General features: G+C 47.5%; 1 protein-coding gene across 1 annotated transcript in view; it reads left to right on the plus strand.

The window, feature by feature from the left end:
• LOC146197884 (neural cell adhesion molecule 1-like) overlaps positions 1-23,402 on the plus strand; it is a 173,078-nt gene that overhangs the window by 125,018 nt on the left and 24,658 nt on the right. The window contains exon 5 of the mRNA XM_084591821.1: positions 22,490-22,641. Within this exon, the coding sequence (XP_084447947.1) occupies positions 22,490-22,641 (152 nt within the window). The remainder of the gene's footprint in view (positions 1-22,489; positions 22,642-23,402) is intronic.

The following is a 23,402-nucleotide window of genomic DNA, read 5'->3' on the forward strand; positions in this document are numbered from 1 at the left end:
GTTCAGGTAAAAGACACACAATGCCGCCGACGTGCAACAACAATCTTTTCAAAAGACGCTCTGTGGGACACAGAAGGTAGTTTCAGTTTACAATCTCCTAGCTTCGCGTATATATATGCGAATGCACTAATACCGAGGCTACTATGACGAGAAAATTTATCTCTTGCTTGAGGGCCAGCTGCATAGAAACGTTACGTAATTAGCCAAGCATAATCATGACATTATGCGTATATATGTTAGTCATGATCCGATAAAAACCTGACATTTTGGTCTGGAACAGATTCTTTGAAGTTGGTGTTATTTGTTGCACGACTCAAGCTCTCGTGTCCCTTCATACTCGCAGCCACAAAGTACAAGCGCCTTGAAACGCAAGATTAGTTATTTGTTAACTAGAAAATACCAGCAGAGGAATTTTATCGCATACGGTTTAATATATGCTATAATAGACCTTTTCAGAAGCGAGCTGCAGCATCGAAGAAAAAATAGGCAACAAACTGAGAGTCGGGACGTGTATCGGTTTTTCAACCCCCTTGTATCGATTTGTCCCACGCGACGACCCGACGTCGCGAAAGAACGATCTGGGCCGCTGGCAAGGTCTTGCTCGCTCTTTCTTTCTCCAGAGTGGCCACTGCAACAACGATGAGCACCAGGATGTGAAGTGCATTCTTACTTGCAACGCAACAAGACCCGCACTGACAACGCGACACACAACGCAAGTAGACGACCACACAATAAAACCAATGTCAAGAAGACAGGGAAACCAGTAAACTCGCTTGGTTCAAGAAAGGAGAACGTAGTAGAGGCAGTTGTGGTGGGTGGGAAAGGAGTTGGGGGCAAAAGAAAATAACTGTGGGCGAAGGCCGGTTTCAAGTCATCAATCATTTTTCTGAGAGACCCAAAAGTTTTTTACTGTAGTTTTTCTGCCACGGGGTGTAAGAGAGGGGAAAGGGGCTGGAGGTCCATTATCTACGCTCCTTCCCTCTAAACCTCGGCTTCTTCATCTCTCAGACGTTCCCATTAGTCTCAGGCCTGACTTGAAGCCGCGCCTTTCGGTGATTCTTATTTCTTGTAGGTTTCATAACGAAAGTATTGCGTTCTTGTCAAAACAAACCACTATATGTGTACTTAAGTAAAGCTAAAGTCTGGGCGAGTTGGTATGCATTCATACTGGGGTACAGCCAAAGGCGGGACAAGGACGAAACAAGCGTTTGTTTCGGTTAAATTACGAGGCTGGGGCGGGGAGCGAAGGAAAGACCGAAAGTAGCCAGTAAATGTGAACAATTTTGTTCACAGCTTAATAGACCCCCCCCCCCCCCCTCCCACCCTTTTCTTATTTTTAAGTCTTCTATTTTGATGTCCTGTCAGGGATTCCATATTTTAAAGTGCAGTTGGAAGTAGTATATAGCGTAAGCGATATAACCGGAGTGAATACGGAGGCTCTGTAAATTTATTAATGCGCGCAAACACGCACGAAAGGCCAAACACTAAGCATGGCAGGGAGAGTCACCCAAAAGACAACTTAGTGCTCCTGACAAATTGGTGACTACAATTATTTATTACCAGCAGATAAGCGGATCGTCCTTTTTATCTCGTTTTTTTTTTTTTTTCGCAGATTATCTATTCTTTAAAATCAATGGTGAACCGCTTCTTTACTTCTCTTTTTTAACAGGGTGAAAGGAAGAAGACGCTTCTGTTTCCCTTTGTTCGATTAAAAATAAATGTTTAAATCTGCGCCACGCAAGCTGGATATATTTGTGCACGCGTATGCATTCGCGATCTACGCTTCGTGTCTCAGACCCGAAAGTGGAGCTCCATAACGTAACTGGCTAACAACTTCTTCAAATGTCGTGTTGTATAGAGCTTTGGAGTCCAAAAGCAAGTAAAATTTTGTCACTTTATACCAGCTATGACTTTTTACTACCTGAATCCTATCAAACCACAAGAAAAAGATTGGTATCTGGTTCATTCAATATGAATTCATTAAATAAAAAAACGATTCACATACGGAGAAAAAAACATATAGACAGACAACAAAAGGCTCTGTTATGAGTTTCGCCTTCACTGTTTCTTGTTCCATTTGTGGTTAAAAAACAAAATTTTACAACATGAACTGGTGGGCGAGATGGTCAGACATAGTTCCAAGTAAAATGACAGTCTCAAGTGAAATTACAACAAATTTCATTCGTGATGACATCATGCATCTATGCTCTATCATCGCAGAAAAACAAAGAATACAGAAAACGTTTATTTGATCTCACAATGGTTCACTTATTGAGAGGTGGACATCAAATAAACGAGATTTATGAGACAGATAAATACGAAACTTTTGTCGACAACACAGACAGTCCGTCGACCGAAGGATTGAAGAAGCAACCGTCTCCAATGGTGCACGGCCTGGTAATTAGCGGTTTTAAACTCCAGTAGTAGGGCTGTAGAGCATTCGTCTTAGGCAATCAAACTATGAAACAAGTCGGCGCGCTTTTTTATGGCCATTTTCATCTTTTGCTGCCCCCCATAACGAGCGCAAACACTTCACTTCTACGCAGTGTTGTTTCTTGCAGAAAGGCGCCGAGAAGCGCGGGAGTGGTGTTCTGCGGGCCAGAACAAAAGAGCACGCGATTTCCATCCATATTTTGCAAAACTGCAAATGATGGCCGATCGACGTTAAGAGAGCAGGGAGCCTACGTAAAAATAATCGTCCGAGACCTTCGGTGTATTACGCTGACGGGGCCCTGCTCGCTACGCCGCTTTCTCCTCCCACCAGCCTTCGTCTTATTTGGCGGGTCACTAGTGAAAAAGCCATCAAGTGCGATAGCAATGCCTCGGTTTAAAAGCTTGGACCAGGGTGGCTCATGGGCCGCGCTTGGGTCTACGTTGAAGACGGCAGAAGGAACAAACTTCAGCTTCTTTAGCTGAGCTGCCAGTGTGGTGCACGCTCAAGTGGTAGTCGGCAGGTGACAAGGCCCATTACACATTGGCCGGCTGGTTGTGTGACGTCATGAGACAGCATGACCGGGCCAGTTCATCAGGAGCTGCCAACTCTGGCGGCTCCTTCAAATATGGGAGGGTCACCATCCGGCAAGCTGTATCTCGAGTGAGACACGCTACCCATAGACCACGCAGGCACGTTGTTAATACAACGTGATTGAAGCGGACCTTCGTGTCTATGTCGAATGACTGCAGCTAGTGAGAGAGGGTGTGTCGCGGGAACTGCAGCTTAGTATATATACGTAGGTCGTCGTGCTTTGCTTAGTTCTTTTGAATGATTGGACGTTCGCTGAAGTATTAGGAAGCAATAGTTACCAAGCTAACCAAAAAGGAACTATAAAGCTTTATCCTGCTTCCATGTATAGGAAGACGTTATGCCTTGTCGAAAATAGGGCTTCGTAGCACGTACATTTGCCGATTTAATCGCATGCTATTTCTGAGTGCCGAAATTAACTCTCGTCTTCAGTAGCGAATAGACAGGAAATCGATTGTCTCATCTCTACATTCACGCTTGAATTCAGGGCTTCACGAATTCCTGAATGTGTTCTGTGAAACCGCGGGTGAGCAATTTCGAAATCATTCTTCTTCAATAACCAGACCTCACGAATCCCTGGATCTTCATTGCATAGTGTCACACTTCTTTCCCATTCTTGCCTACTTCACGGTTTTAATATCTTCATAAATTTTGCAGAAAATACGTAGGACAGCTCTTGGTGTTCCGCAGATGGCCGCGGAGGAGGAAGTTCTACAGGAGTCATTCCGAAATCTCTTAGACTAGTCGCTTGGGTCACCTCGGAGAGAAAGGTAGCTTGATCTCAGAAAAAGATCATGGTCCCGGACCTATCACATCAGCTGTGCATATGCCCACCTCGTCATGATAGCTTAATTATTTTCAGTGATGTGCAGGCTGTGAGGTGAACAGCGCCTCTCACTTAATGAAACTACAGTAGCTGACGACACCAGGATTACATCTAAAAATCTTATTAAAAGCAGTCTGGTTTTTTTTTTTTTTTTTACTCACGGAAACAATGCCCTTAGGTGTAATTTGAATGGTCCACCTGCGTTGTCCGGCTGAAGATCGAAAAACGAATTTTTCTCTGAATATATACATACTTCAAAACTTGCGGAGTCACGGATTGCACTACTGAAAAGTGCATATAGTGCCTGTAGTGTTCTATCTCATAGTTGCTGAATTCCATCAAATCCTTATAAATATATGCACCAATAGACGTAATGCACAGTAGGTCACTTCAAAATGAGAGCCGTATGTTATTCATTTAGGAAAGACCTAAAATAAGAACAAATGAAAGCGCCCACAGAAGCACAAAAGTGAGGAAAGTTAGTCAACAAATTTATGATCACAATTCTCTGCGGAATAAGATGCCGTCACTGCATCAAAATAAACTAAAGAAACTAAATATGTGGTTTCTTTCCAGGAATTGTATATGTATTTTTAATTTCAACAAACACTTACATATCATATCTTTTTCTTCACTAATCCATATACCATTGCCTCAGCACTAGAGACAACAAACTGAGTAGTGTTCTTAACTTCTGAAAGAAAAAAACTAATAAACACTGACGCGTGTGCGTATGATTGAGAATTTTATACAGTGGTTCCCACAAGCGCCTGAATCGATATTTTGCACCGTCTTCGCATATACCAAGCCCATACGAGGAAAAGTGAGCCTGCTAAATTATCGGATATGTCAGGGTGCAGCAAAGAGCGGCACCTCAATTCCTTACCACAAACATCACCCTCCTCGCATAGTCGCGATATCGAGCGATGTCGTAGCTATTATAGCGCTGCTGCCGTAGATGCTGCTCCGGCTGCTGCTACTAGCGCGCGGCGTCATTGCAGCAGCTTCCTGATCTTTTGTCTCTCTTTCCTTCCATTAGCATGATCTGGATTTTTGTTTCAAAACCTTGTTGAGAGTGTCTGCTTTCCATTGCATGCCACAGTGGTGCCATCTCCGTGATCAAAAGAGACCCGCGTCGATCCTCCTCTTCTTGTGTACTTCTCATCTACCGCCTGGAACTGCCCTTCAGTTGCCCTCCAGAATGTTTTCAGTTTTTCCTGGCCAATGGGAAGGAAACACTGCAGTCTGTTTCCTCGTTTTGTTCGCTCTTGTGTCTAGTGTGTACGTGTCCATGTGGCGAGCCAAAAAGCGAGACGCATCGCGCTCTCATGTATGGCCCGAAGTTAATGTACTGTCTGTGCTTTCTCGCTTTCTTTCACGCCCCGTCGCTTTGCCTGCCTTGTCTATATGTAACGTGGGCATCGTATCTCGCCTCCCTCTCTTCTCACGTTTCATCCATGGTGCCGAGCGTGAACATCTAGGACAATGAAGTTTGCTTGCCTCTCCTCTATCTCTTTCCAGTTAGTCTTGCTGACGTCACAGTGATAATCTGGAGGTAGCTTTGTCGTAGTCTTACTGTGTAGGTGCACTCGATTGGGCGCGCCGAGAAGCTTTCTTCTAACAATAAACTGTTCGGAATATCCCCGGTGTTCTGTGGAGTCTGCGCTAGACAAAAAATTGTACCCGAGGCACAACTACGTTCAGAAAAACGAGGAGACAGCTTGTGGGAGCCGATATTTTAAGTGAAAAAAAAAAAAAATAGAGATTTAGAGTTTCAGTAACTGGAGACTGGCTATGCTCAACGTTTTTCCTTCTCATCGACTGTGATTTATATGTGCTTCCGAAAGTTTTAATACATCAAATTTTACGTTGCTCCACAAGAAATACTATCTTGCTGGAGAGAAACACAGTAATTATATGCACAGCGATAGCAGCACACAGTCATCTACTTGGAGGCATTCTTTGCAGGAAGAAAAAATGATGTCTTGTGCTCACATGTAACTTGCAGAAACACACAGACTTGCAACATCAATATTATTCTGTTCCCCCGCTGTCATTGCGATAAATTCCGTAAATGTATTGGTAATTTCCCTTGTCTTGTAAGGAAAACGTTGATTACACCCAGGAGTGTTTTTCTTTTTTTTTTTTTTTGCCAGCATTCACTTTGTAGAGAACTCCTTCTGTACTCCGCTTATTAACATAATTGTCAAGCATTAGCGGCATCCTTCTGGTATAGCTATATACAAAAAGCCGGTCTATGTAATCATAGCAACATTAGACCAACATTCTAAAGCACATTACTGTGCGTTCCATGACACGTTGTCTGCCGACCCAGACGTGACCTGTCCTCTTGCTGCGAAATGAACTATCTCTCACGTTCAGCTAGCTAGTGGAATTGTATACTACTGTACGGTACGGTACGGTACGGTACGGTGCGGTACGGTACGGTACGGTACGGTACGGTACGGTACGGTACGGTACGGTACGGTGCGGCATGATGTGAGGTGGTTTGGTATGGAGCGCTATGCTTATGTGAGCAGCGCTGTGATGAACACTGTAAAGGAGGGCATAAATAATTTCGGCTTCCTAGGGTTCTTAACGTCAGCTGATATGGAACGGTGTTGCGTTCTACCGGCCAAAGGCCGGCAGCTACGCGATGGAAACCAGGCAGATTCACAGAGCGAAAAGACGACGCTTTATTTCCGGCTCGGAAATATATAGAGAAGGAAAGAAAGGAGGGGAAGAAGGAAAGAGGGACTATCTACGCATGCGCTGGTTATCTGCAGCATTGTTGTCAGCAGCAAACGGTATACAAGCATCTTGCGTTTCTAACTCAGTAGCTGAGGGGCCTAAGCATCGAGCCACTGCATCAGGACCAGCTAAAGACATGGTTTTTACCGCTTCAATGCTGGCGACCTGTTCAAAGCCATTCCGCCTCTGTCGTCCATCCAGCAGCGCACACCACAACAAGAGGCAGACTGTAAATACTCGAGCACACTCGCTCACGGAGCTAAAGCCTATCAGTGGTAGCGTAGGACAAAACCTAGCTCAAAGTTTAGTGTAGCAACAGTTCGGCCCCCCAAGCATGCCCCATAATGTTTTCAACACCGCCCGCTCAGCTGGTCTTGTTAACTCTACTGCAACGACCTCGTGTAGCTACATCTGGGGAGAAAAAAAGGCGGAAGGAAGTGAGTCGAGAGAGCGAACTCTACCGGGCCCCATCGTCGTCTCCATTTATACGCTCTCTGGCTGTCGCGAACGAGAGACATACCTACAAGAGTGGATGCCTACCTCCCGGCTTTTCGCCGTCAGCTTATCAGAGACAGACTCAAATTCAGCAAGGAAAAGGGCATGTAACTGATCCAACAGATCTTCGACGCGTCCACGGGAAAGCAGTGGAGAGTATGACCAGTGAGGCTTCTTTTGCCTCTCGATCAACAACTTTGAAATACGTATTTCTGACCTTGATATCTCGTGAACCTTTGTGTCAAACAAAAAAAAATAAAATATAGGGCGAAGTTTTGATATTGATGGCCCTAAATTTAGAAATACTGCCTTTTAAAATTGAAAATAGGAGGATTTATAGTTTTCCGTAGAAAATTAACTTTCTAACCTTTCAGCTCTGTCATGTACATAATGTGGCCTTTCTTCGAAGCCGAGCTGCACAGACCGCACAGATGCACTTCTCTCGATTTCTGAATACCACTTTGTAAGTCACCCTGTGCTATGTTGCAGACTTGTAGTCATTTTTAAAGCTTCTTACATTAAAAAAATGTATATATTTATAGACTATTATATAAAAATACATCCGATAAAATATTTTAAGGTACTAGCTATTGTCCATCTTATGAGTAACCCCGGTGGCTGAGTCCTTCCTATTGTCTCAATATATTATATCGCAATTATTTCAAGTTTTGTGCGGGTGGGTGGACGGGCCGACGTATCAAAGTGAGTGGAATAGAGGGGAAAATACAGCCTTTAGTTAATAATCAACTACATTCAAGGAGTGCTGGGATAACAAAAAACCTTGATAGGCATAGCTAATATGCAGCTTCAATTAAAGAACCCTGATAGGCATGGCTAATATGCAGCTCGTGTAGCGTTATTCAGCTCTCGTCGACTTAGTAGTAGCCTTTCTAAAACAAAAACAACGCAATGTGCGAGGACAATATTATTGAAAGGAGTGTCTAGAAAACAATGTTAGGAGTTTAGCGTTGTTAAAGCGAGTGGTACCTTTAAAAGCTTTTGTGTACAGATGGAAGTTTATGTAGATGACGACGTGCAGAGGCCAGTGCGAGATTGTGTTCCAATTTGTATGCGAGGCGATCGACTGCGGCGAAATCATTGTGACATGCGATGTCAAATGTATATTATTCAGAAAGCCGGGAATTGTTGAACTTGTGTTTGTGCGTGTTTCGATAGAGTTATCTTCAGGTGTCTAACAGCGGAACTTTGAATAAATATTTCCCTTCAATGCCTTATGGAATTCGGTTTGTATTTGTAGAGATCGAATACAGAACAATATGATAATGATATTATGTTTGCCTAAATTGTGGTAACAGGAAATGGCTATTCGCCATGCCGAGCTTCATATTAGAGCTCTAAGAGTGTGCTTGGGGGACTGACGCTTTGAAACCCTTAGGCATGTGTACCCTAGTTTATCGGTTTATCGGAAAAAGAAACCAACTTATACCGATTATAACGAAGTTTATCTGTTACCTTTAAACTGCATCACGTTTGGCAATTCGGCCAGTCTATATTTTTGCAAATCTAATGGCAATAAAAACATAGGTGAGAGCTGTACATTCCGCTCTCCCTTCCCATCACAGATTCCTGGGCTCGAATCAGTTCCGCTCCAGCTTCGCAAAAGCTTTTAGACAATTTTAATATGTTCAAAAATGCTGTAATCAGGATTTGTACTTTCGCTCTGAAACATTGTCCTCGAAGAAGTCATGCCGACAACTTAAAATTTACAGATTTGCTACACCTAAATTGTTTTCAGATTGTGCTTCACCTCTACTATACTCTAAACGCAACAAAGCCAACTTTACGAGAACCTTTACTCCAGATAATGATAATGATAATTGGTTCACAGGAAAGGAAAGGCGCACTATCTGTCACATTTGTTCTGTGGACACCTGAACCGCGCCGTAAAAAAAAGGGAAGAAGGTGGGAGTGAAAGTGGAAAGAGAGAAAGGGGCGCCGTAGTGGAGGGCTCCGGAGTATTTTGGACCCCCTGGGAATCTTTAACGAGGACTGAGATAGCACAGCACACGGACGCCACTTCGTTTCGTCTCCCTCAAAACGGCGCCGCCGCCGGTCGGGATCGAACCCGGGTACTCCGGCACCGTAGTCGGGCGTCCTACCACTGCAGATAAATAAAACAAATGCCGTTTATGAAAGACGCTGCAATAAGACTAGATTAACAACACGTTTCGTAGCTGCACCCGTTGTAAAGCGCGCCGTAGGAGATGATAAAGTATCATTTCGCTTCCACTGAATTGCCACGGCGTGTCAGGGTCCATCCAATTTGCAGAATCGTGGGCAGAGGTGAAATCCAGTATCAATAACGGCAGAACCGTAACGAATACACAAATATCTTACACATTCGCATCAGCAAGTACAAAATTGAGTACAATTCGCACATCTGAATGAAAAACAGACGAACAACAAAAACTAGACACAAGATGAATATTCACAAAGGCAGAGTAGCAATGGCCGGGATTCGCAGGTTGTTACGACTGGTATATCTGCACAAATTACATCAAATGAATAGTGATGATATTTGCTTAGCTCCTGTGCACTGGCAGTCAATGTGTCTTCCTATAGGCGATTTGTTTTTTGTTTTTTGTTTTTTGTTTTTTGGAACGCGGCAGCTTAAAGTTTAAAATGCGCTTATTCAAAAACAATCACCACCGACAGGCTCATAATTACGAGCTTGAAAATTCAGCAAAAGACAGCCAATGAGTGTGCCAGAGGTGAAAACATTATTTATGGCAATCGAATGGTGTGGCTTTCCTAAAGCAATCTCTTAAATTCACATCACGAGTTACACAACACCACTGAGTGGACTTGACGCCGGATTTTTTTTTTTTCATTATGCGAGGAATACGTAAGCTATCATTAATAAATCAATTAAAATATTCGTTAGGAGGGCGTAGTGCAGTATATATTGTTGACAATTTTGTTTACTTCAGATATTCAGTAGAGGCAGTGCATGTCTACATTACCGGCTAATGGCTGGCCTTCCGTTTGCCAGGATCAGCACGTGCGCACCCATTCCAAACTCCGGCGTTGCTAATTAGCTAATGACCTAAGGTTCGCTTCGGCCCAGAGCGTTCCGCCGACAGCCTCAGGACAGATATCCAGAAATTTGAAGTCACACATTTTCAGGATAACACGCTGGTAACGCTCACGAAAAGCTGGAAGCCAGGTTCGCCTCCAGTGCTGCCTGTCCGTAGTCTAATTTTCCAGTGTTAGAGCCGACACAATATTGTCACGACTGAAGTCAGAGGGAGCCGTGAAAGTACACGTAGCCGAGGACCCGAGAATAAGGTCGGCTTGTAGTTCCGAACACAGAGTCACAGAGTCCAGCACCAGCGCGCCGCTCGTGTCAACCACCGCTTCGTCGTCGTCGGCACCAAACACAGCTGTCGCGCGGCGCTAGGCACGTGGCAGTATCCCCCCCCCGTGAAAGAAAACATCGTCCCGATGACCAGGTGAGAGGAGAAAAAAAAAATTAGGCGTGAGGTGAACTGTACAATAACGCAAGGTTTCACTTGCAGGGAACGCTCAGTCACGCGAAAAGTACGGCTTTAAGCGCACCACATGCACAATTTCAGGCCGCTGGCGTCGAACACTGACGGTCACAGTTCCATCTGGAATGACTTCGTAATTAACGTTGTTTAAGCGGCGCAGGACTTTATAGGGTCCGAAATAGCGGTGGAGTAGTTTCTCGCTCAAGCCTTTGTGACGCACGGGGGTCCACACTCACACTTGGTCCCCTGGTTCGTAGTGGGCCTCCCTGTGCCGAAGGTTATAGTGTCGAGCGTCGGTGGCATGCTGCTCCTTGATGTGCAAGCGGGCCAGCTGACGGGCTTGCTCAGCCTGTTCTGCGAAATGGGCGGCGTCGGGTTCGACCGCTTCTTCCCCGCGCGGGAGCATCGCGTCCAACATCGTGCGGGCCTCTCTGCCATATACGAGACGGAACGGCGTAAACTTCGTGGTTTCCTGCGGCGCCGTATTGTAGGCGAAGGTGACATACGGCAGGATCTCGTCCCACATTTTATGCTCAACGTCGATGTACATTGAGATCATGTCCGCCAAAGTTTTGTTTAGTCGTTCCGTTAATCCATTTGTCTGAGGGTGATACGCTGTTGTTGTGCGATGCTCGGTATGGCTGAGAGTTAAGGTGTCCCGCAGTAGCCGAGCTGTAAACGCCTTTCCTCGGTCAGTAATGATGGTCGACGGTGCACCGTGTCTGAGCACAATGTCGTTCATAGAGAATCGAGCAACTTCGCCGGCAGTACCTCGGGCAAGGGCCTTCGTTTCAGCGCAGCGTGTTAAGTAGTCTGTGGCGACTACGATCCACTTGTGTCCGTTCGAGGATAAAGGAAATGGGCCTAAAAGGTCCATGCCCACTTGCTCGAAGGGTGTGAGGGGTGGTTCAATAGATTGTAACATACCGGATGGCTTGAGCGTGGGTTTTTTTTCGCCGCTGGCATTGTCGACAAGTCTGTACGTAACGTCTAACGCTCGGAGAAAGATGTGGCCAGTAGTAGTTCTGCCGGACTCTGTTTAGGGTGCGTGTAAAGCCAAGATGCCCTGAAGTTGGTTCGTCGTGGCAGGCCAGGAGGATTTCGTGCCTTAGATCAGCCGGTATGACTAGCAGGTATGTTTTCGCACTCGACGTAGAATTCTTATAAAGCACCCCATTGCGGAGGCAATACGACGACAACCCCCGAGCAAGGTATCGGGGTATTGTAGGATGGCCACCTTCAAGATGGTCAATAATCAGTCGCAGCTCGCCGTCGGCACGCTGTTTGGAGGCGAGATCGGACGTAGTGACTGCTCCGAGGAAGCTATCGTCGTCGGTGGCATCTGACGAAGGAGGGCCGACGGGCGCGCGGGACAGGCTATCAGCATCGGTGTGCTTCCGGCCAGACTTATAACATCGAAATCGAACTCCTGTAGGCGCAATGCCCAACGTTCTAAGCGGCCACAAGGATCCTTTAAGTTTTTCAGCCAACACAACGAGTGATGGTCAGTGATGACGCGAAACGGTCGGCCATAAAGGTACGGGCGGAACTTGGCAGCGGCCCATACTACCGCCAAACATTCTTTTTCAGTGGTGGAATAGTTATACTCAGCACGGGAAAGTGCACGGCTGGCGTAGGCAATTACTTTCTCGACCCCGTCTTGGTGCTGAACTAGAACGGCACCAAGGCCGACGTTGCTCGCATCCGTGTGTAATTCTGTGTCGGCATCATCGTCGAAATGTGCCAGGATCGGGAGTGACTGGAGCCGGCGTCGTAACTCGTTGAAAGCCATCTGCTGCTCGGCGCCCCAGGAAAATGATGCGTCATCTCGAGTCAGGAGAGTCAGAGGGCTGGCCATCTGTGCAAAGTTTTTGATAAAGCGACGATAATAGGAGCACAGCCCCAAAAACCGTCGGACTGCTTTTTTGTGGGCGGGGACGGGAAAGGCAGCAACGGCAGCAAGTTTCTCAGGGTCAGCTCGGATGCCATCAGCACTCACGATGTGCCCAAGAAACTTCAATTCGGTGAACCCGAAGTGGCACTTTTGAGGCTTGAGAGAAAGGTTGGCAGACCGGACAGCTTCGAGAACAGTTCTCAGGCGGCGCAGGTGTTCCGTGAACGTCGGTGAAAAAATTATTACGTCGTCGAGATAAACAAGGCATGTCTGCCACTTAAGACCTGTGAGCACAGTGTCCATCATTCGCTGGAAGGTGGCAGGAGCACAGCAGAGCCCGAATGGGAGGACGCGGAATTCATAGAGCCCATCTGGTGTTACGAAGGCAGTTTTTTCACGGTCCCTCTCATCAACTTCAATTTGCCAATAACCACTCCTGAGGTCAATGGAGGAGAAGTACTTGGCTCGGCGAAGTCGGTCGAGAGAGTCATCAATCCGTGGCAGCGGATAGACGTCCTTCTTTGTCATACTGTTAAGTTTCCGATAGTCAACGCAGAAACGAAGTGTTCCGTCTTTCTTTTAACGAGGACTACAGGCGAGGACCATGGGCTGCTTGAAGGTTGAATGACGCCATTGGCGAGCATCTCCTTGACTTGCTGTTGGATAGCGTCTCTCTCCCGAGGAGACACACGATAGGGCTGCTGATGGATGGGTCGAGTGCCTTCATGCGTGATAATCCGGTGTTTAATGACCGACGTTTGCTGCACTTTAGATGAAGACGTGAAGCACACACGAAACTCCAGCAATAGATCTTGGAGTTGCCTCTTTTCAATGGAGGAAAGGCTAGAATTGATGTCGACAGCGTGTACGGCATCATCCGGTTCAGTGCTAGGCGTAGCTTCCTCTGAAGCAAAACATTCGGCGACTTCGTGTAGATGGTCGACGTAAGCAATGACAGTGCCTGTGAAGCAAAACATTCGGCGACTTCGTGCAGATGGTCGACGTAAGCAATGACAGTGCCACGGAACAGATGTCGATGTTCATTGGAGAAATTGGTGACAAGTACCTCCGTCTCTCTTCCACGAAGGAAACAAAGACCTCTTGCCACAGAAACTCCCAAGGCGAGTGAGAGGGAGACATTAGGCTCAACAACCCGGAGGCCGTGATGTGGCTCGTCAAAAGTAACTCTGGCAAGGATGCTGGCGCGTGGTGGCACTGTGAGGCTATCATCGGCGACTCGCAGCGTGGAGTGGGACCCGCGGTACTCATGCTTTTCAGTGGCCAGTTTGGCGGAAAACGTCACCAAGCGTTTCGGTAGATCTATAGTGGCACCGTGCTCACGAAGGAAGTCGATGCCAAGAATAACATCACGAGAGCATTCGCGTAGAACGAGAAAAGTCGCAACAAATGTGCAGCCTCGCACCGTAACCCAGGCTGTACACATACCCAGTGGTGCAACCACATGTCCGCCTGCCGTACGTATGTCTGGTCCGTTCCATGGCGTCATCACATTTCTCAGTGTCCTTGTAAGCCGCCCGCTAAGGATAGAATAATCGGCTCCCGTATCAACTAAAGCGCTGACCTCATTCGTGTCGACGATAATAGGGATGTCCAGGGAGACCCGGCCAAGACCAGGGCCTGTCGACGTCGGTTCGGAGTGAAGTGAGCGGTGTGGTGGCGAAAGCTGGACGGCGGTTGGGTGGTCGGCGTCGGGACAATTCAATGTCGACGGCAGGTCGGAGTGAAGCAAGCGGTGCGGCGACGGAAGCTGGGCGGCAGTTGTGTGGTCTGCGTCGGGGCGATTTAAGCGACACGGCGGTGATAACTGGTCGGCGATGCGGACGACGTCGGGGCGATCTGGTCTGTGCGGCGAAAACTGGACAGTAATTCGGCGTTCGACGTCGGGGCGAATTGAGCGGTGCGGCGGTGGAAGCTTTACAGCGAATCAGTGTGCGGCGGCCTCGCCCCCAAAGGTAGCCGGAGCTAGTTTTCCCGATGAGGGCTCGAGGAACCATGGCGTCCAGGGGTATACCGTGACCCAGAGGGTGAAGAGCGACGAGGCGAAGGCGAGCGCGACTCGCGACGAGGAGAATGTGGCAGACTGGCGGGTGACGTACGCTGGCGGGTGGCGTACTCGGCGATGTCCTGAGGCCGCTGACCAGGCCGTGGACAAGGGCTGTCGGGGGAAAATCCCCTAAGGCCCATCTGACGATAAGGGCACTGCCGGTACAGGTGACCTGCCTCGCCACAGTGGTAGCAGAGAGGGCGGTTATCTGGAGCGCGCCAGAGATCAGTTTTCCGGGGCGCCTGGCACCGATCTGCCCAAAGGGGCAGCGGTGCCGCAGCGTGCACAGCGACCTGAGGTTGCGTGTAAGGCGAAGGGGTAGGTAGCAGGGCTGGGCGGCGTGTGACATCAGCATAAGTCATCCGCTCGGTGGGGCCCGGGGGTGGTGGTGGAGCGACTGTACTTGTTGGTGACGTGAGTGCATTCTGGACCTCTTCACGGATGATGCTGGCCAGGGAAGCTGCGCCAGGAGTAAATGATCCATGAACTTTCTGGAGCTCCTCGCGAACCACGGTGCGAATGAGGTCGCGAAGGGAGCTCATATCTGCCCCGGGATTGTAGTCGGTTCGGTCAGACGGCGGTAGTGTGGAGATGGAATTCAGCGGCCGACCGTACTGGCTGCATCGCTGCTGTAGCAGTTTCTCCATGGTCACAGCTTCAGCCAGAAACGCCGCGACGGTGGTGGGCGGGTTCCGCACGAGGCCGGAAAAAAGCTGTTCTTTGACGCCGTGCATCAGGTGCCGAACCTTCTTCTCCTCACTCATAGACGGGTCGGCGCGATGGCAAAGACGCATGACGTCTTCAACGTACATTGCGACCCCCTCGTTCTGACGCTGAACTCGAGAGGTCAGGGCACGCTCGGCATTCTCTCGGCGGTCACTGTTGGCGTACGTACCGAGGAGCTGACTTCGGAAGGCCGGCCACGTAGAGAATGTGGCTTCGCGGTTCTCGAGCCATGTCCGAGCAGCGTCTTCAAGGCTGAAGTAGACGTTCCGCATTTTCGCAGCGTCGTCCCAGCCGTTAAACGTCGCGACCCTTTCATAGTGAGCTAGCCAGTCCTCGGCGTCTTCAAACTGCTCACCGTGAAATGGTTTAGGGGTACGTGGGGTCTGAAGGATGAGACAGGACGAAGGGGTGGAAGGGACAGTCATGGTACGGGCGGGCGGTGTCGTTGCCACAGCCAGAGTCTCTTCGTCAAGAGGGAAGGCCTCGGGAGACAAGCCTCGGAGCCGTCGTCTGGTACGATGAACCGGAGTGGTCACGAGAGGCGGCCGCGTAGGGTCGTCCGCAGGAGAAGGGATCATCGATGGCACCTCCACCAGTGTCACGACTGAAGTCAGAGGGAGCCGTGAAAGTACACGTAGCCGAGGACCCGAGAATAAGGTCGGCTTGTAGTTCCGAACACAGAGTCACAGAGTCCAGCACCAGCGCGCCGCTCGTGCCAACCACCGCTTCGTCGTCGTCGGCACCAAACACAGCTGTCGCGCGGCGCTAGGCACGTGGCAATATCAACACAGCGTACCGTATCCGCCGCTTCCGCCGCTTTTAGTGATAATGCGCCCCTTCACTAATGAATTAAACTACAGATACAGTGATAAAACTAGCGTTTATTTCGCATTTTTGTATTTCTGTACTGGAATAGGAATGATTTTTCTCCTCGTTCTTTGTGAACGTTCCGTGTTTGAGTTCATGCGCATGCATCGCTGAGCCCGGCTGCAAAAAGTTATTGCCTCTCCAGTAGTCGCAATTAAATGTAAGTATGAAATGGTTATGGCCATAGGAAGTTGTCGGCAAGGGCCAACAGCCTTCTACTGTGGCGTATAACACTCAAAGCGGTTGCTTTCCGCAAGACGTTTCGTGCCTCTCCTTTCATCAAGCTCCACTGCTCGGCTTAAGCAGCTGGGACGGTGAAAGGCACTGAAATGCACAACGATGCAAAAGCGTTGCGTGTCCACTATGCGGCACATGATGCGGCACACGAAAATCATCGCGTTTGAGTTTTCTATGAGCATGCATATATCCGCCAGCAAAGGGGGGAACCGGCATGAGCTGACGATCAAGGAGAGGCTGAGTGTGTAGGACCGTATAGACAATCCTTGAGCGGAACGCGGAAGCTGCTGTTCCGCACAGCTGCCTTCGAAACGTGGATCTCGTTCGGTGTCCGGATGATCCCGTTTTAGAGCGCAGCTCTTTGGCGCTCGTTCCTGGGTTTCGCGTCGGCGTCGGCGTCGGCCTCGTAACCAGCGCCTCCCCACTTTCATCCCCCCAGTTCGAGCCGGCGCTTGGCAACCGAAGCCTCGCAGGAAGCGCGGAGCAGCCGGAGCACACAAGGAAAGGAAGGGGGTTTGGGGGGGGGGGGGGGAAGGGTCGCCGGAGGAAGCGCTAGCAGCGACTGTCTGATGCCGCTGCCGCCGCTAGCGAGTCAAGACAACGTGACCGCGTAGATAATAATAATAATAATTGGTTCACAGGAAAGGAAAGGCGCAGTATCTGTCACACGAGTTTGTGGACACCTGAACCGCGCCGTAAGGGAAGGAAGGAAGGTGGGAGTTAAAGTGTAAAGAGAGAAAGAGGAGCCGTAGTGGAGGGCTACGGAGTAATTTCGACCAGTTGGGGATCTTTAACGTGCGCTGACATCTCGCAGCACACGGAAGCCTCTTCGTTTCGCCTCCATCGAAACTCAGCCGCCGAGGTCGGGTTCGAGCCCGGGTATTCCGGACAGTAGTCGGGCGTCTTACCACTGTACCACCCCGGCGGGGCATGACCGCGTAGAAAAACTGATTTATTTTTTATAGGAAGGGAAAGGCGCGGTAACTGTCTCACTTGTTTTCTGTGGACACCGCAACCAATCCGTAAGGGAAGGGAGGAAGGCGAGAGTGAAAGTGGGAAGAGAGAAAGAGGAGTCGTAGTGGAGGGCTACGGAGTAATTTCGACCACTTGGGGATCTTTAACGTGCGCTGACATCGCACAGCACACGGACGGCTCTTCGTATCCCGTTCCTCTCGCTTGTAACGCGTCCCACGGCTGTGACAACCTCGCGAGGCACTTGTATAGATCTCGTCTTTGAGAATCAAGCATTGGTGTACCAAGTCGAACATATATCAGTCTATTTCTCCGACCACAAAGCTTCCTTCATGACTGTCAAGAATGTTAGTGGAGTCTTTGTTAAAGGAATACGTGTGAAAAATAAAAAAAAAATTTTGTGATAGCGCATACATGTGTTGCTCGATTTCTTTGCCTCAATCTATCGAAAAGGTGAAACAGCTTATTTGCTGTGCTCAAATTTCGCATTAGGAAGTAACGTAATCGTCGGTAATTTTTCTCCAGGGCGATGAGAAATCAACGTCAGGATGACGGCAAATAGGAGCCTGGATGTTGGCTCTCGGTTTTAGATCAACGTCACCTCAAGATCGCCCACAACAAGACCAAAGCATTTCATTCCTAAAATCGAAATACTAATCACAACAGTAACTTGAAATAACCTCAACCACGCTGTAAGAGCATTCTTTACACCATGGTTTATGACAAGCTGTCAGATTTGATACGATTCTGTATATAGACTTTTCTGGCAATTGTTTTCAAGGAAAAGGAGTCGGAAATTTTGGTTTTTAAATAGGTTTGGTTGGTTTGGTTTGTGGGGTTTAACGTCCCAAAGCGACTAAGGCTATGAGAGACGCCGTAGTGGAGGACTTCGGAAATTTCGACCACCTGGGGTTCTTTAACGTGCACTGACATCGCACAGCAAACGGGCGCCTTGCTTTTCGGCTCCATCGAAAAGCGGCCGCCGAGGTCGGGATTCAATCCCGCGTCCTTGGGAACAGTAGTCGAGCGCCGTAACCACTGCGCCACCCCGGCGGGTGATTTTTAAATAGGTCTGCAGAAAGTAAAAGACGATATTGATGCTTGGGCGGCATTTCGACATTCATCCGACCTCAAGGTCAAACCTTAAATATCAAGCAACGATAACATCAGAATTGACTCATGACTTTGATCATTACCCTTTTACCAATGTTTACCTTGACCTTTTATAACCCAACAGCGTCTGTATGGCGTTGATCTCGTGGGGAAGGAACTGTACGTTATTTTACTTGGATTACTGTGTCTTTAGGTACACTTATAGCTCGCTTCATGCCTGTTAGTCATTTTATTCATCACCATTGGGATGTGTTGCGATCATATAAGTGAAACGGAGGCGGGAGGAGTTCGACTACAAGGCTATAATATGGTGGCCGCTGTAGACTATCAGCGTTCTGACAATAGATACAATGAATAATTCGCCTGTCTTATAATTTGCCGGTAAGTTGAGCTTGCGTACGAAGACGCTACGTGAGAAAATAATGCATTTTTTTTAAACAATCATTACGGACGACTCAAATGTAAAACTTCCGCACAGCCAAAGAAGCGAGAAAATACCGCTCACCACTCAGCGCATCTTGAATTTTGTACATATTTGGAACATCGTGAGCAGGCACAAAAAAATATATTTCATCTTAATATATGTTTGAAGTGGCTGTGAAACTGATGCATGGAGTGTTCTCTACGTGATCCCTGACGCTTTCCTGCCATCCCATAAGCACCGGTTATAGCATCTACAGCCATATACTTACAGAACATAGCCGTTCAAAACGATGTTGTTCCAATTTTCAAAAACAAATGCTCATGCGGCAAGAATGCGAGCGATGACTCCTAGGCACCAAGTGCTATTCTGAAACATGCTATATTGGTGCCATTAGAGCCAGCGTTAGCATAAATTTATATTTTATCGCTTTCAGAAGACACTGCGTGGCAGCAGCGAAAGACACGTGGCATGGATCGGCTGCCTGCTTTATCTATACCTCGGAAGGAGTTAAATTAAATTAAATTGGTTCACAGGAAGGGAAAGGCGCAGTAACTGTCACACTTGCTCTGTGGACACCCGAACCGCGCCGTAAGGGAAGGGAGGAAGGTGGGAATGAAAGTGGAAAGAGAGAAAGAGGAGCCGTAGTGCAGGGCTACGGAGTAATTTCGACCACCTGGGGATCTTTAACGTGCGCTGACATCGCACAGCACACGGACGCCACTTCGTTTCGGAAGGGGTTCCACAAACGATTTTTCTCATTCTGTCTCCATCTGCGCCTCTTCTTCATTTCTTTCATTTATTCTTTATCCCCATCCTACCGTCTGTCGTAGACGAGTGTAATTTGTAGCCATTGCAATTGCCTCTTCCTTCATTGCAACCTTCTGGAATAAAGGTAAAGAGAGAGAGGGAAAAATAAAGAAAGGAACCAAACGCAGTGAAACCAAGATTGCAGGGTATTCGTGCATATAGCGCACGCTGTTAATCTGCGTTGTACAAATAGAGTAAAAAAAAAGCAAGGCGAATGCTACAAAGAAGGATAGGGAACATATCGAATACGAGATGATTATGTAGGTTACCTTTACTTTCAGAATGACTGCTGCGATGGGGTCGCAGCACCATGAACATGACGGGCCGTTTCCAAAATAACACATAGAAAATATTTTATGTGAAAAAATGCAGAGTCTAGCTTTTACAGATGCGTAGTAGTTTCCCGCTGCGTAAGCGCTTATGACAAATGCAAAGAAAAACCGAGATGTTTATTATCAGAGCACATAATAGAATTAAACATTTGATTGGTGTTGGTATTCTCGTCGAAGATATTCTTGTGCCCATTGCGTATTAGAACAGACGCCTTATACACGTATGTGCCCTGCAGTTACGTCCCATTGTTATTGACGATGGCTGAAGGAAGAAACCCGTCTATGTGAGCCATTAAACCCGTTTTATCTTTCATTTTCTTTCTTGTTCTCTAGATACTTCGGCCTCGACTTTGTGTTGTCTCTTTTTGCTTGCGTGTCTGAATCGGTATGGACTTGCTTTAAAAATGGCCGCTTTAACTGAAGAGGAAAAAAAAACAACAGGGGAGTGCTTTAAATGTATATGTACATATATATATATCTATATATATATATTTACTACTATTTACTAGAAATTTAGAACGCACACATTGCTGTAAGCAGCTCTGAGAGAAGCATCACGGGGCGTCGTTCAGCGAAATGGTCTCCATCAGAGTTTTTTGAAGCGAAACCTTACACAGGTAATTCGAACCGTCGGGTTTGCACGGATTCACCTTGAAAGAGATTTAGAGATTGAACTTCTGTGTTCAGCCTGTGGTCGCCTTATACCAATGACCATTGTCAAGGTCACGGTCACGTGACCTTGTGGTCGTCAGGTGACTTTGAACATAATCACGTAGGCGATCAAGTGGCCCGTGACAACTGTCAAGGTCAGAGTGACGTAAGGTGATGTCACGGTCACGTGACCTGTTGGTCGCTATGTGACTTAGGAGCATAGTCACGTAGGCCGCGAAGTGACCCGTGATCCCTCTCAGGGTTAAGGTCACATGACCTGGTGGTCGCCATGTGACTGAAGTATAGTCACGTAGGCCAAGTGGCCCGTAGACCACTGACAAGGTCAAGGTCACAGGAAGTGACGCCAAGGTCAAAGTCAAGATCATGTGAACTGTTGGTTGCCATGTGATTGGCCATAGTCACTTAGGCCGCCATGTGGCCCGTGACCACTTTCAAAGTCATAGTCACGTGAGGTGTCAGTGTGACGTGGCCTAAGAGGGCGCTAGAGGGGCGATACGTGTATAAATAGGAGCTCCCGAGCTCCTGTCTAGGTTTCAACACGGCACGAGATGGAGGATGACGAACACCTTGCTACAGTAGCTGTCGGACGCGAAGACACGTCGGAATGAGGCCATGAAAAGGCGTGAGGAAAAGGCCGATGACGAACGTGCTTTATGTTCGGGGAAACATACAGTGTGTTTAATAAAAGCTTGGCAAAGACAGTAGCCAAGTACATGAAGCTTTAGCTTCCCTCCACTGTTAACCAAAACAAACCGCCCGCTAATTTTTATGAATATAAACAAATTCATCCCAATTCTGAAGCATTTGTTCTTAACGTGCTCATTCTTTAATCCACAAGAACCATAACTGGACACGAGTGGACGTGAGCACTAGCTTATAAACCATTTACTCGTATTTGAGGAGTTCTTAGCCCATCGTTCCTTACTGCTGTGAAATATAAAAAAAAATGTGGGGAAGTCATTGCAGTTCATTCGGGCACACATGAGATCTAGACGATACGAAAATAAACTCTCTGATCTACATTTCTCTACTTCCTTACACGTAGGATTTTCTTTAGTAGACAGCAGTCGTACAGTCGAACTTCGATATTACATGTAGTTGCTCAAAGTAGCTAAGTGAGCTAAGTGAGGTTTTCAACGAGTGGGAACTAGCTTAAGCGTGTATAAATGCAGCAGGCCGCGGTCGACAGCACTGTGGGTGATGTAATCAATATGGAGCAGTTTGTTACGGTACACCAAGCTCTTATTATACTCCTAACTGTACTTCTTCTGTCTCATTCATAGCTTCATCCACCCATGAAGTTAAGTTGGATTTTGTTATCACTTACATGGTGCATGGAGAATGGAGCAGTATTATGCAGCAAGGGGTTCCGAAATCACTACTGTATAGGGATCTCTTATCACGAGTTCATTGAAAAATTAAAATAGAAGCAGTCGAGCAACTATGTAATAGAAAGCATTCAAATATCGAAGAAACATTATTTGCTAGTAAGAAACCATACAAAATATCTGAGAGTGTCAACAAGGAAAACGGCATATGTTCATTAAGGTAAAACAGGCGAATAAGGCTAAAAGTCACAATACAAATAATAATGTAGAGGACGGCAAAAGTTTGGCGAGAGGTTTATACGAAATAGCATTTGCTAAACATTGATTTTTTGTGCTGACATGCGCGGCCCAGGATTTAGCCGTGAACATTGTGCTTCGTTTTTCTATGAGCGACATGTCGAGGGTTATAACTTACGCTGTTATATGCACTATTTCTGTTCTCGCAGTGAAGCCATCCGTGGTGCGCATCCGGTCCAAGCAGCGCCCTCTGAAAGCGGGGCTACCGGCGGAGATCGAATGCGAAGCTGCAGGTTCCCGACCGCAGGCCGTCATCACCTGGTGGCGAGGCAAGGCGATGATACCCGCTGAATCCGTTAAGGTCTGCCCCGATCCCATTTTCCTCTTTCAGAAGAAAACTATTATTTAGTGATAAGTGTTGTGCACCAGCTGGTTGCAGCACTCCAACTAGCACTAAGTTATATCGGTTGTTTTTCTTGTTTCTTAGCGATAGAACAGCAATCAGGCAAGTATACGAGTGGGAGCAGCGTAAGCCGAAGCACTTTATTATTGCTATATCGTTTGTCGGGCCCTAAAAGACATAAACTGATCGTGCCCGAGGAAAAATGCTCAAAATATTGGTGAAATACCAAACCTCATTTAAGGGCATGAAATGATACCATTAACGGATCTCGTCGACTGTGCCGCTTGGGGATCCTTGGTCGCTCACATGCACTTTGCTCACGGTTAATCCCTAATTCCCCAATTCTTTTTCTTTAAAATCCCAGACATCTTTGTTAGGGTACAGTCATAAGCTATCTCATTGCATAATATACCAACTAGCACAGATATATACCCCCTTTTTAGCCAAGCCACTGAACTCCCCGGCGTAGCCTAGGTGTAGCATGTTTTAATCAGAGCCCAAAGGTCCCGGGTTCAATTCTTGTCCTGAACGAGCTGCCCAATTTGGCAGTTCCTGCGAATTCGGTCATGTCATATGGCTTCAAAATAAAGAAACAACCTGTCTACCAGTCCGTACCCGCGGTGACGTCACCTGGCAAGGCCCACCTACCAGAGACATGCACCTGCTTTAATGCCTTAACGCCTTATGGCGAAAACCCTGACGCCGGGTGTTTCGGAATG

This window comes from Amblyomma maculatum, chromosome 2, assembly GCF_055883805.1.
Source record: "Amblyomma maculatum isolate TAMU_Amacu chromosome 2, ASM5588380v1, whole genome shotgun sequence".
Classification (NCBI taxonomy): Eukaryota; Metazoa; Arthropoda; class Arachnida; order Ixodida; family Ixodidae; genus Amblyomma; species Amblyomma maculatum.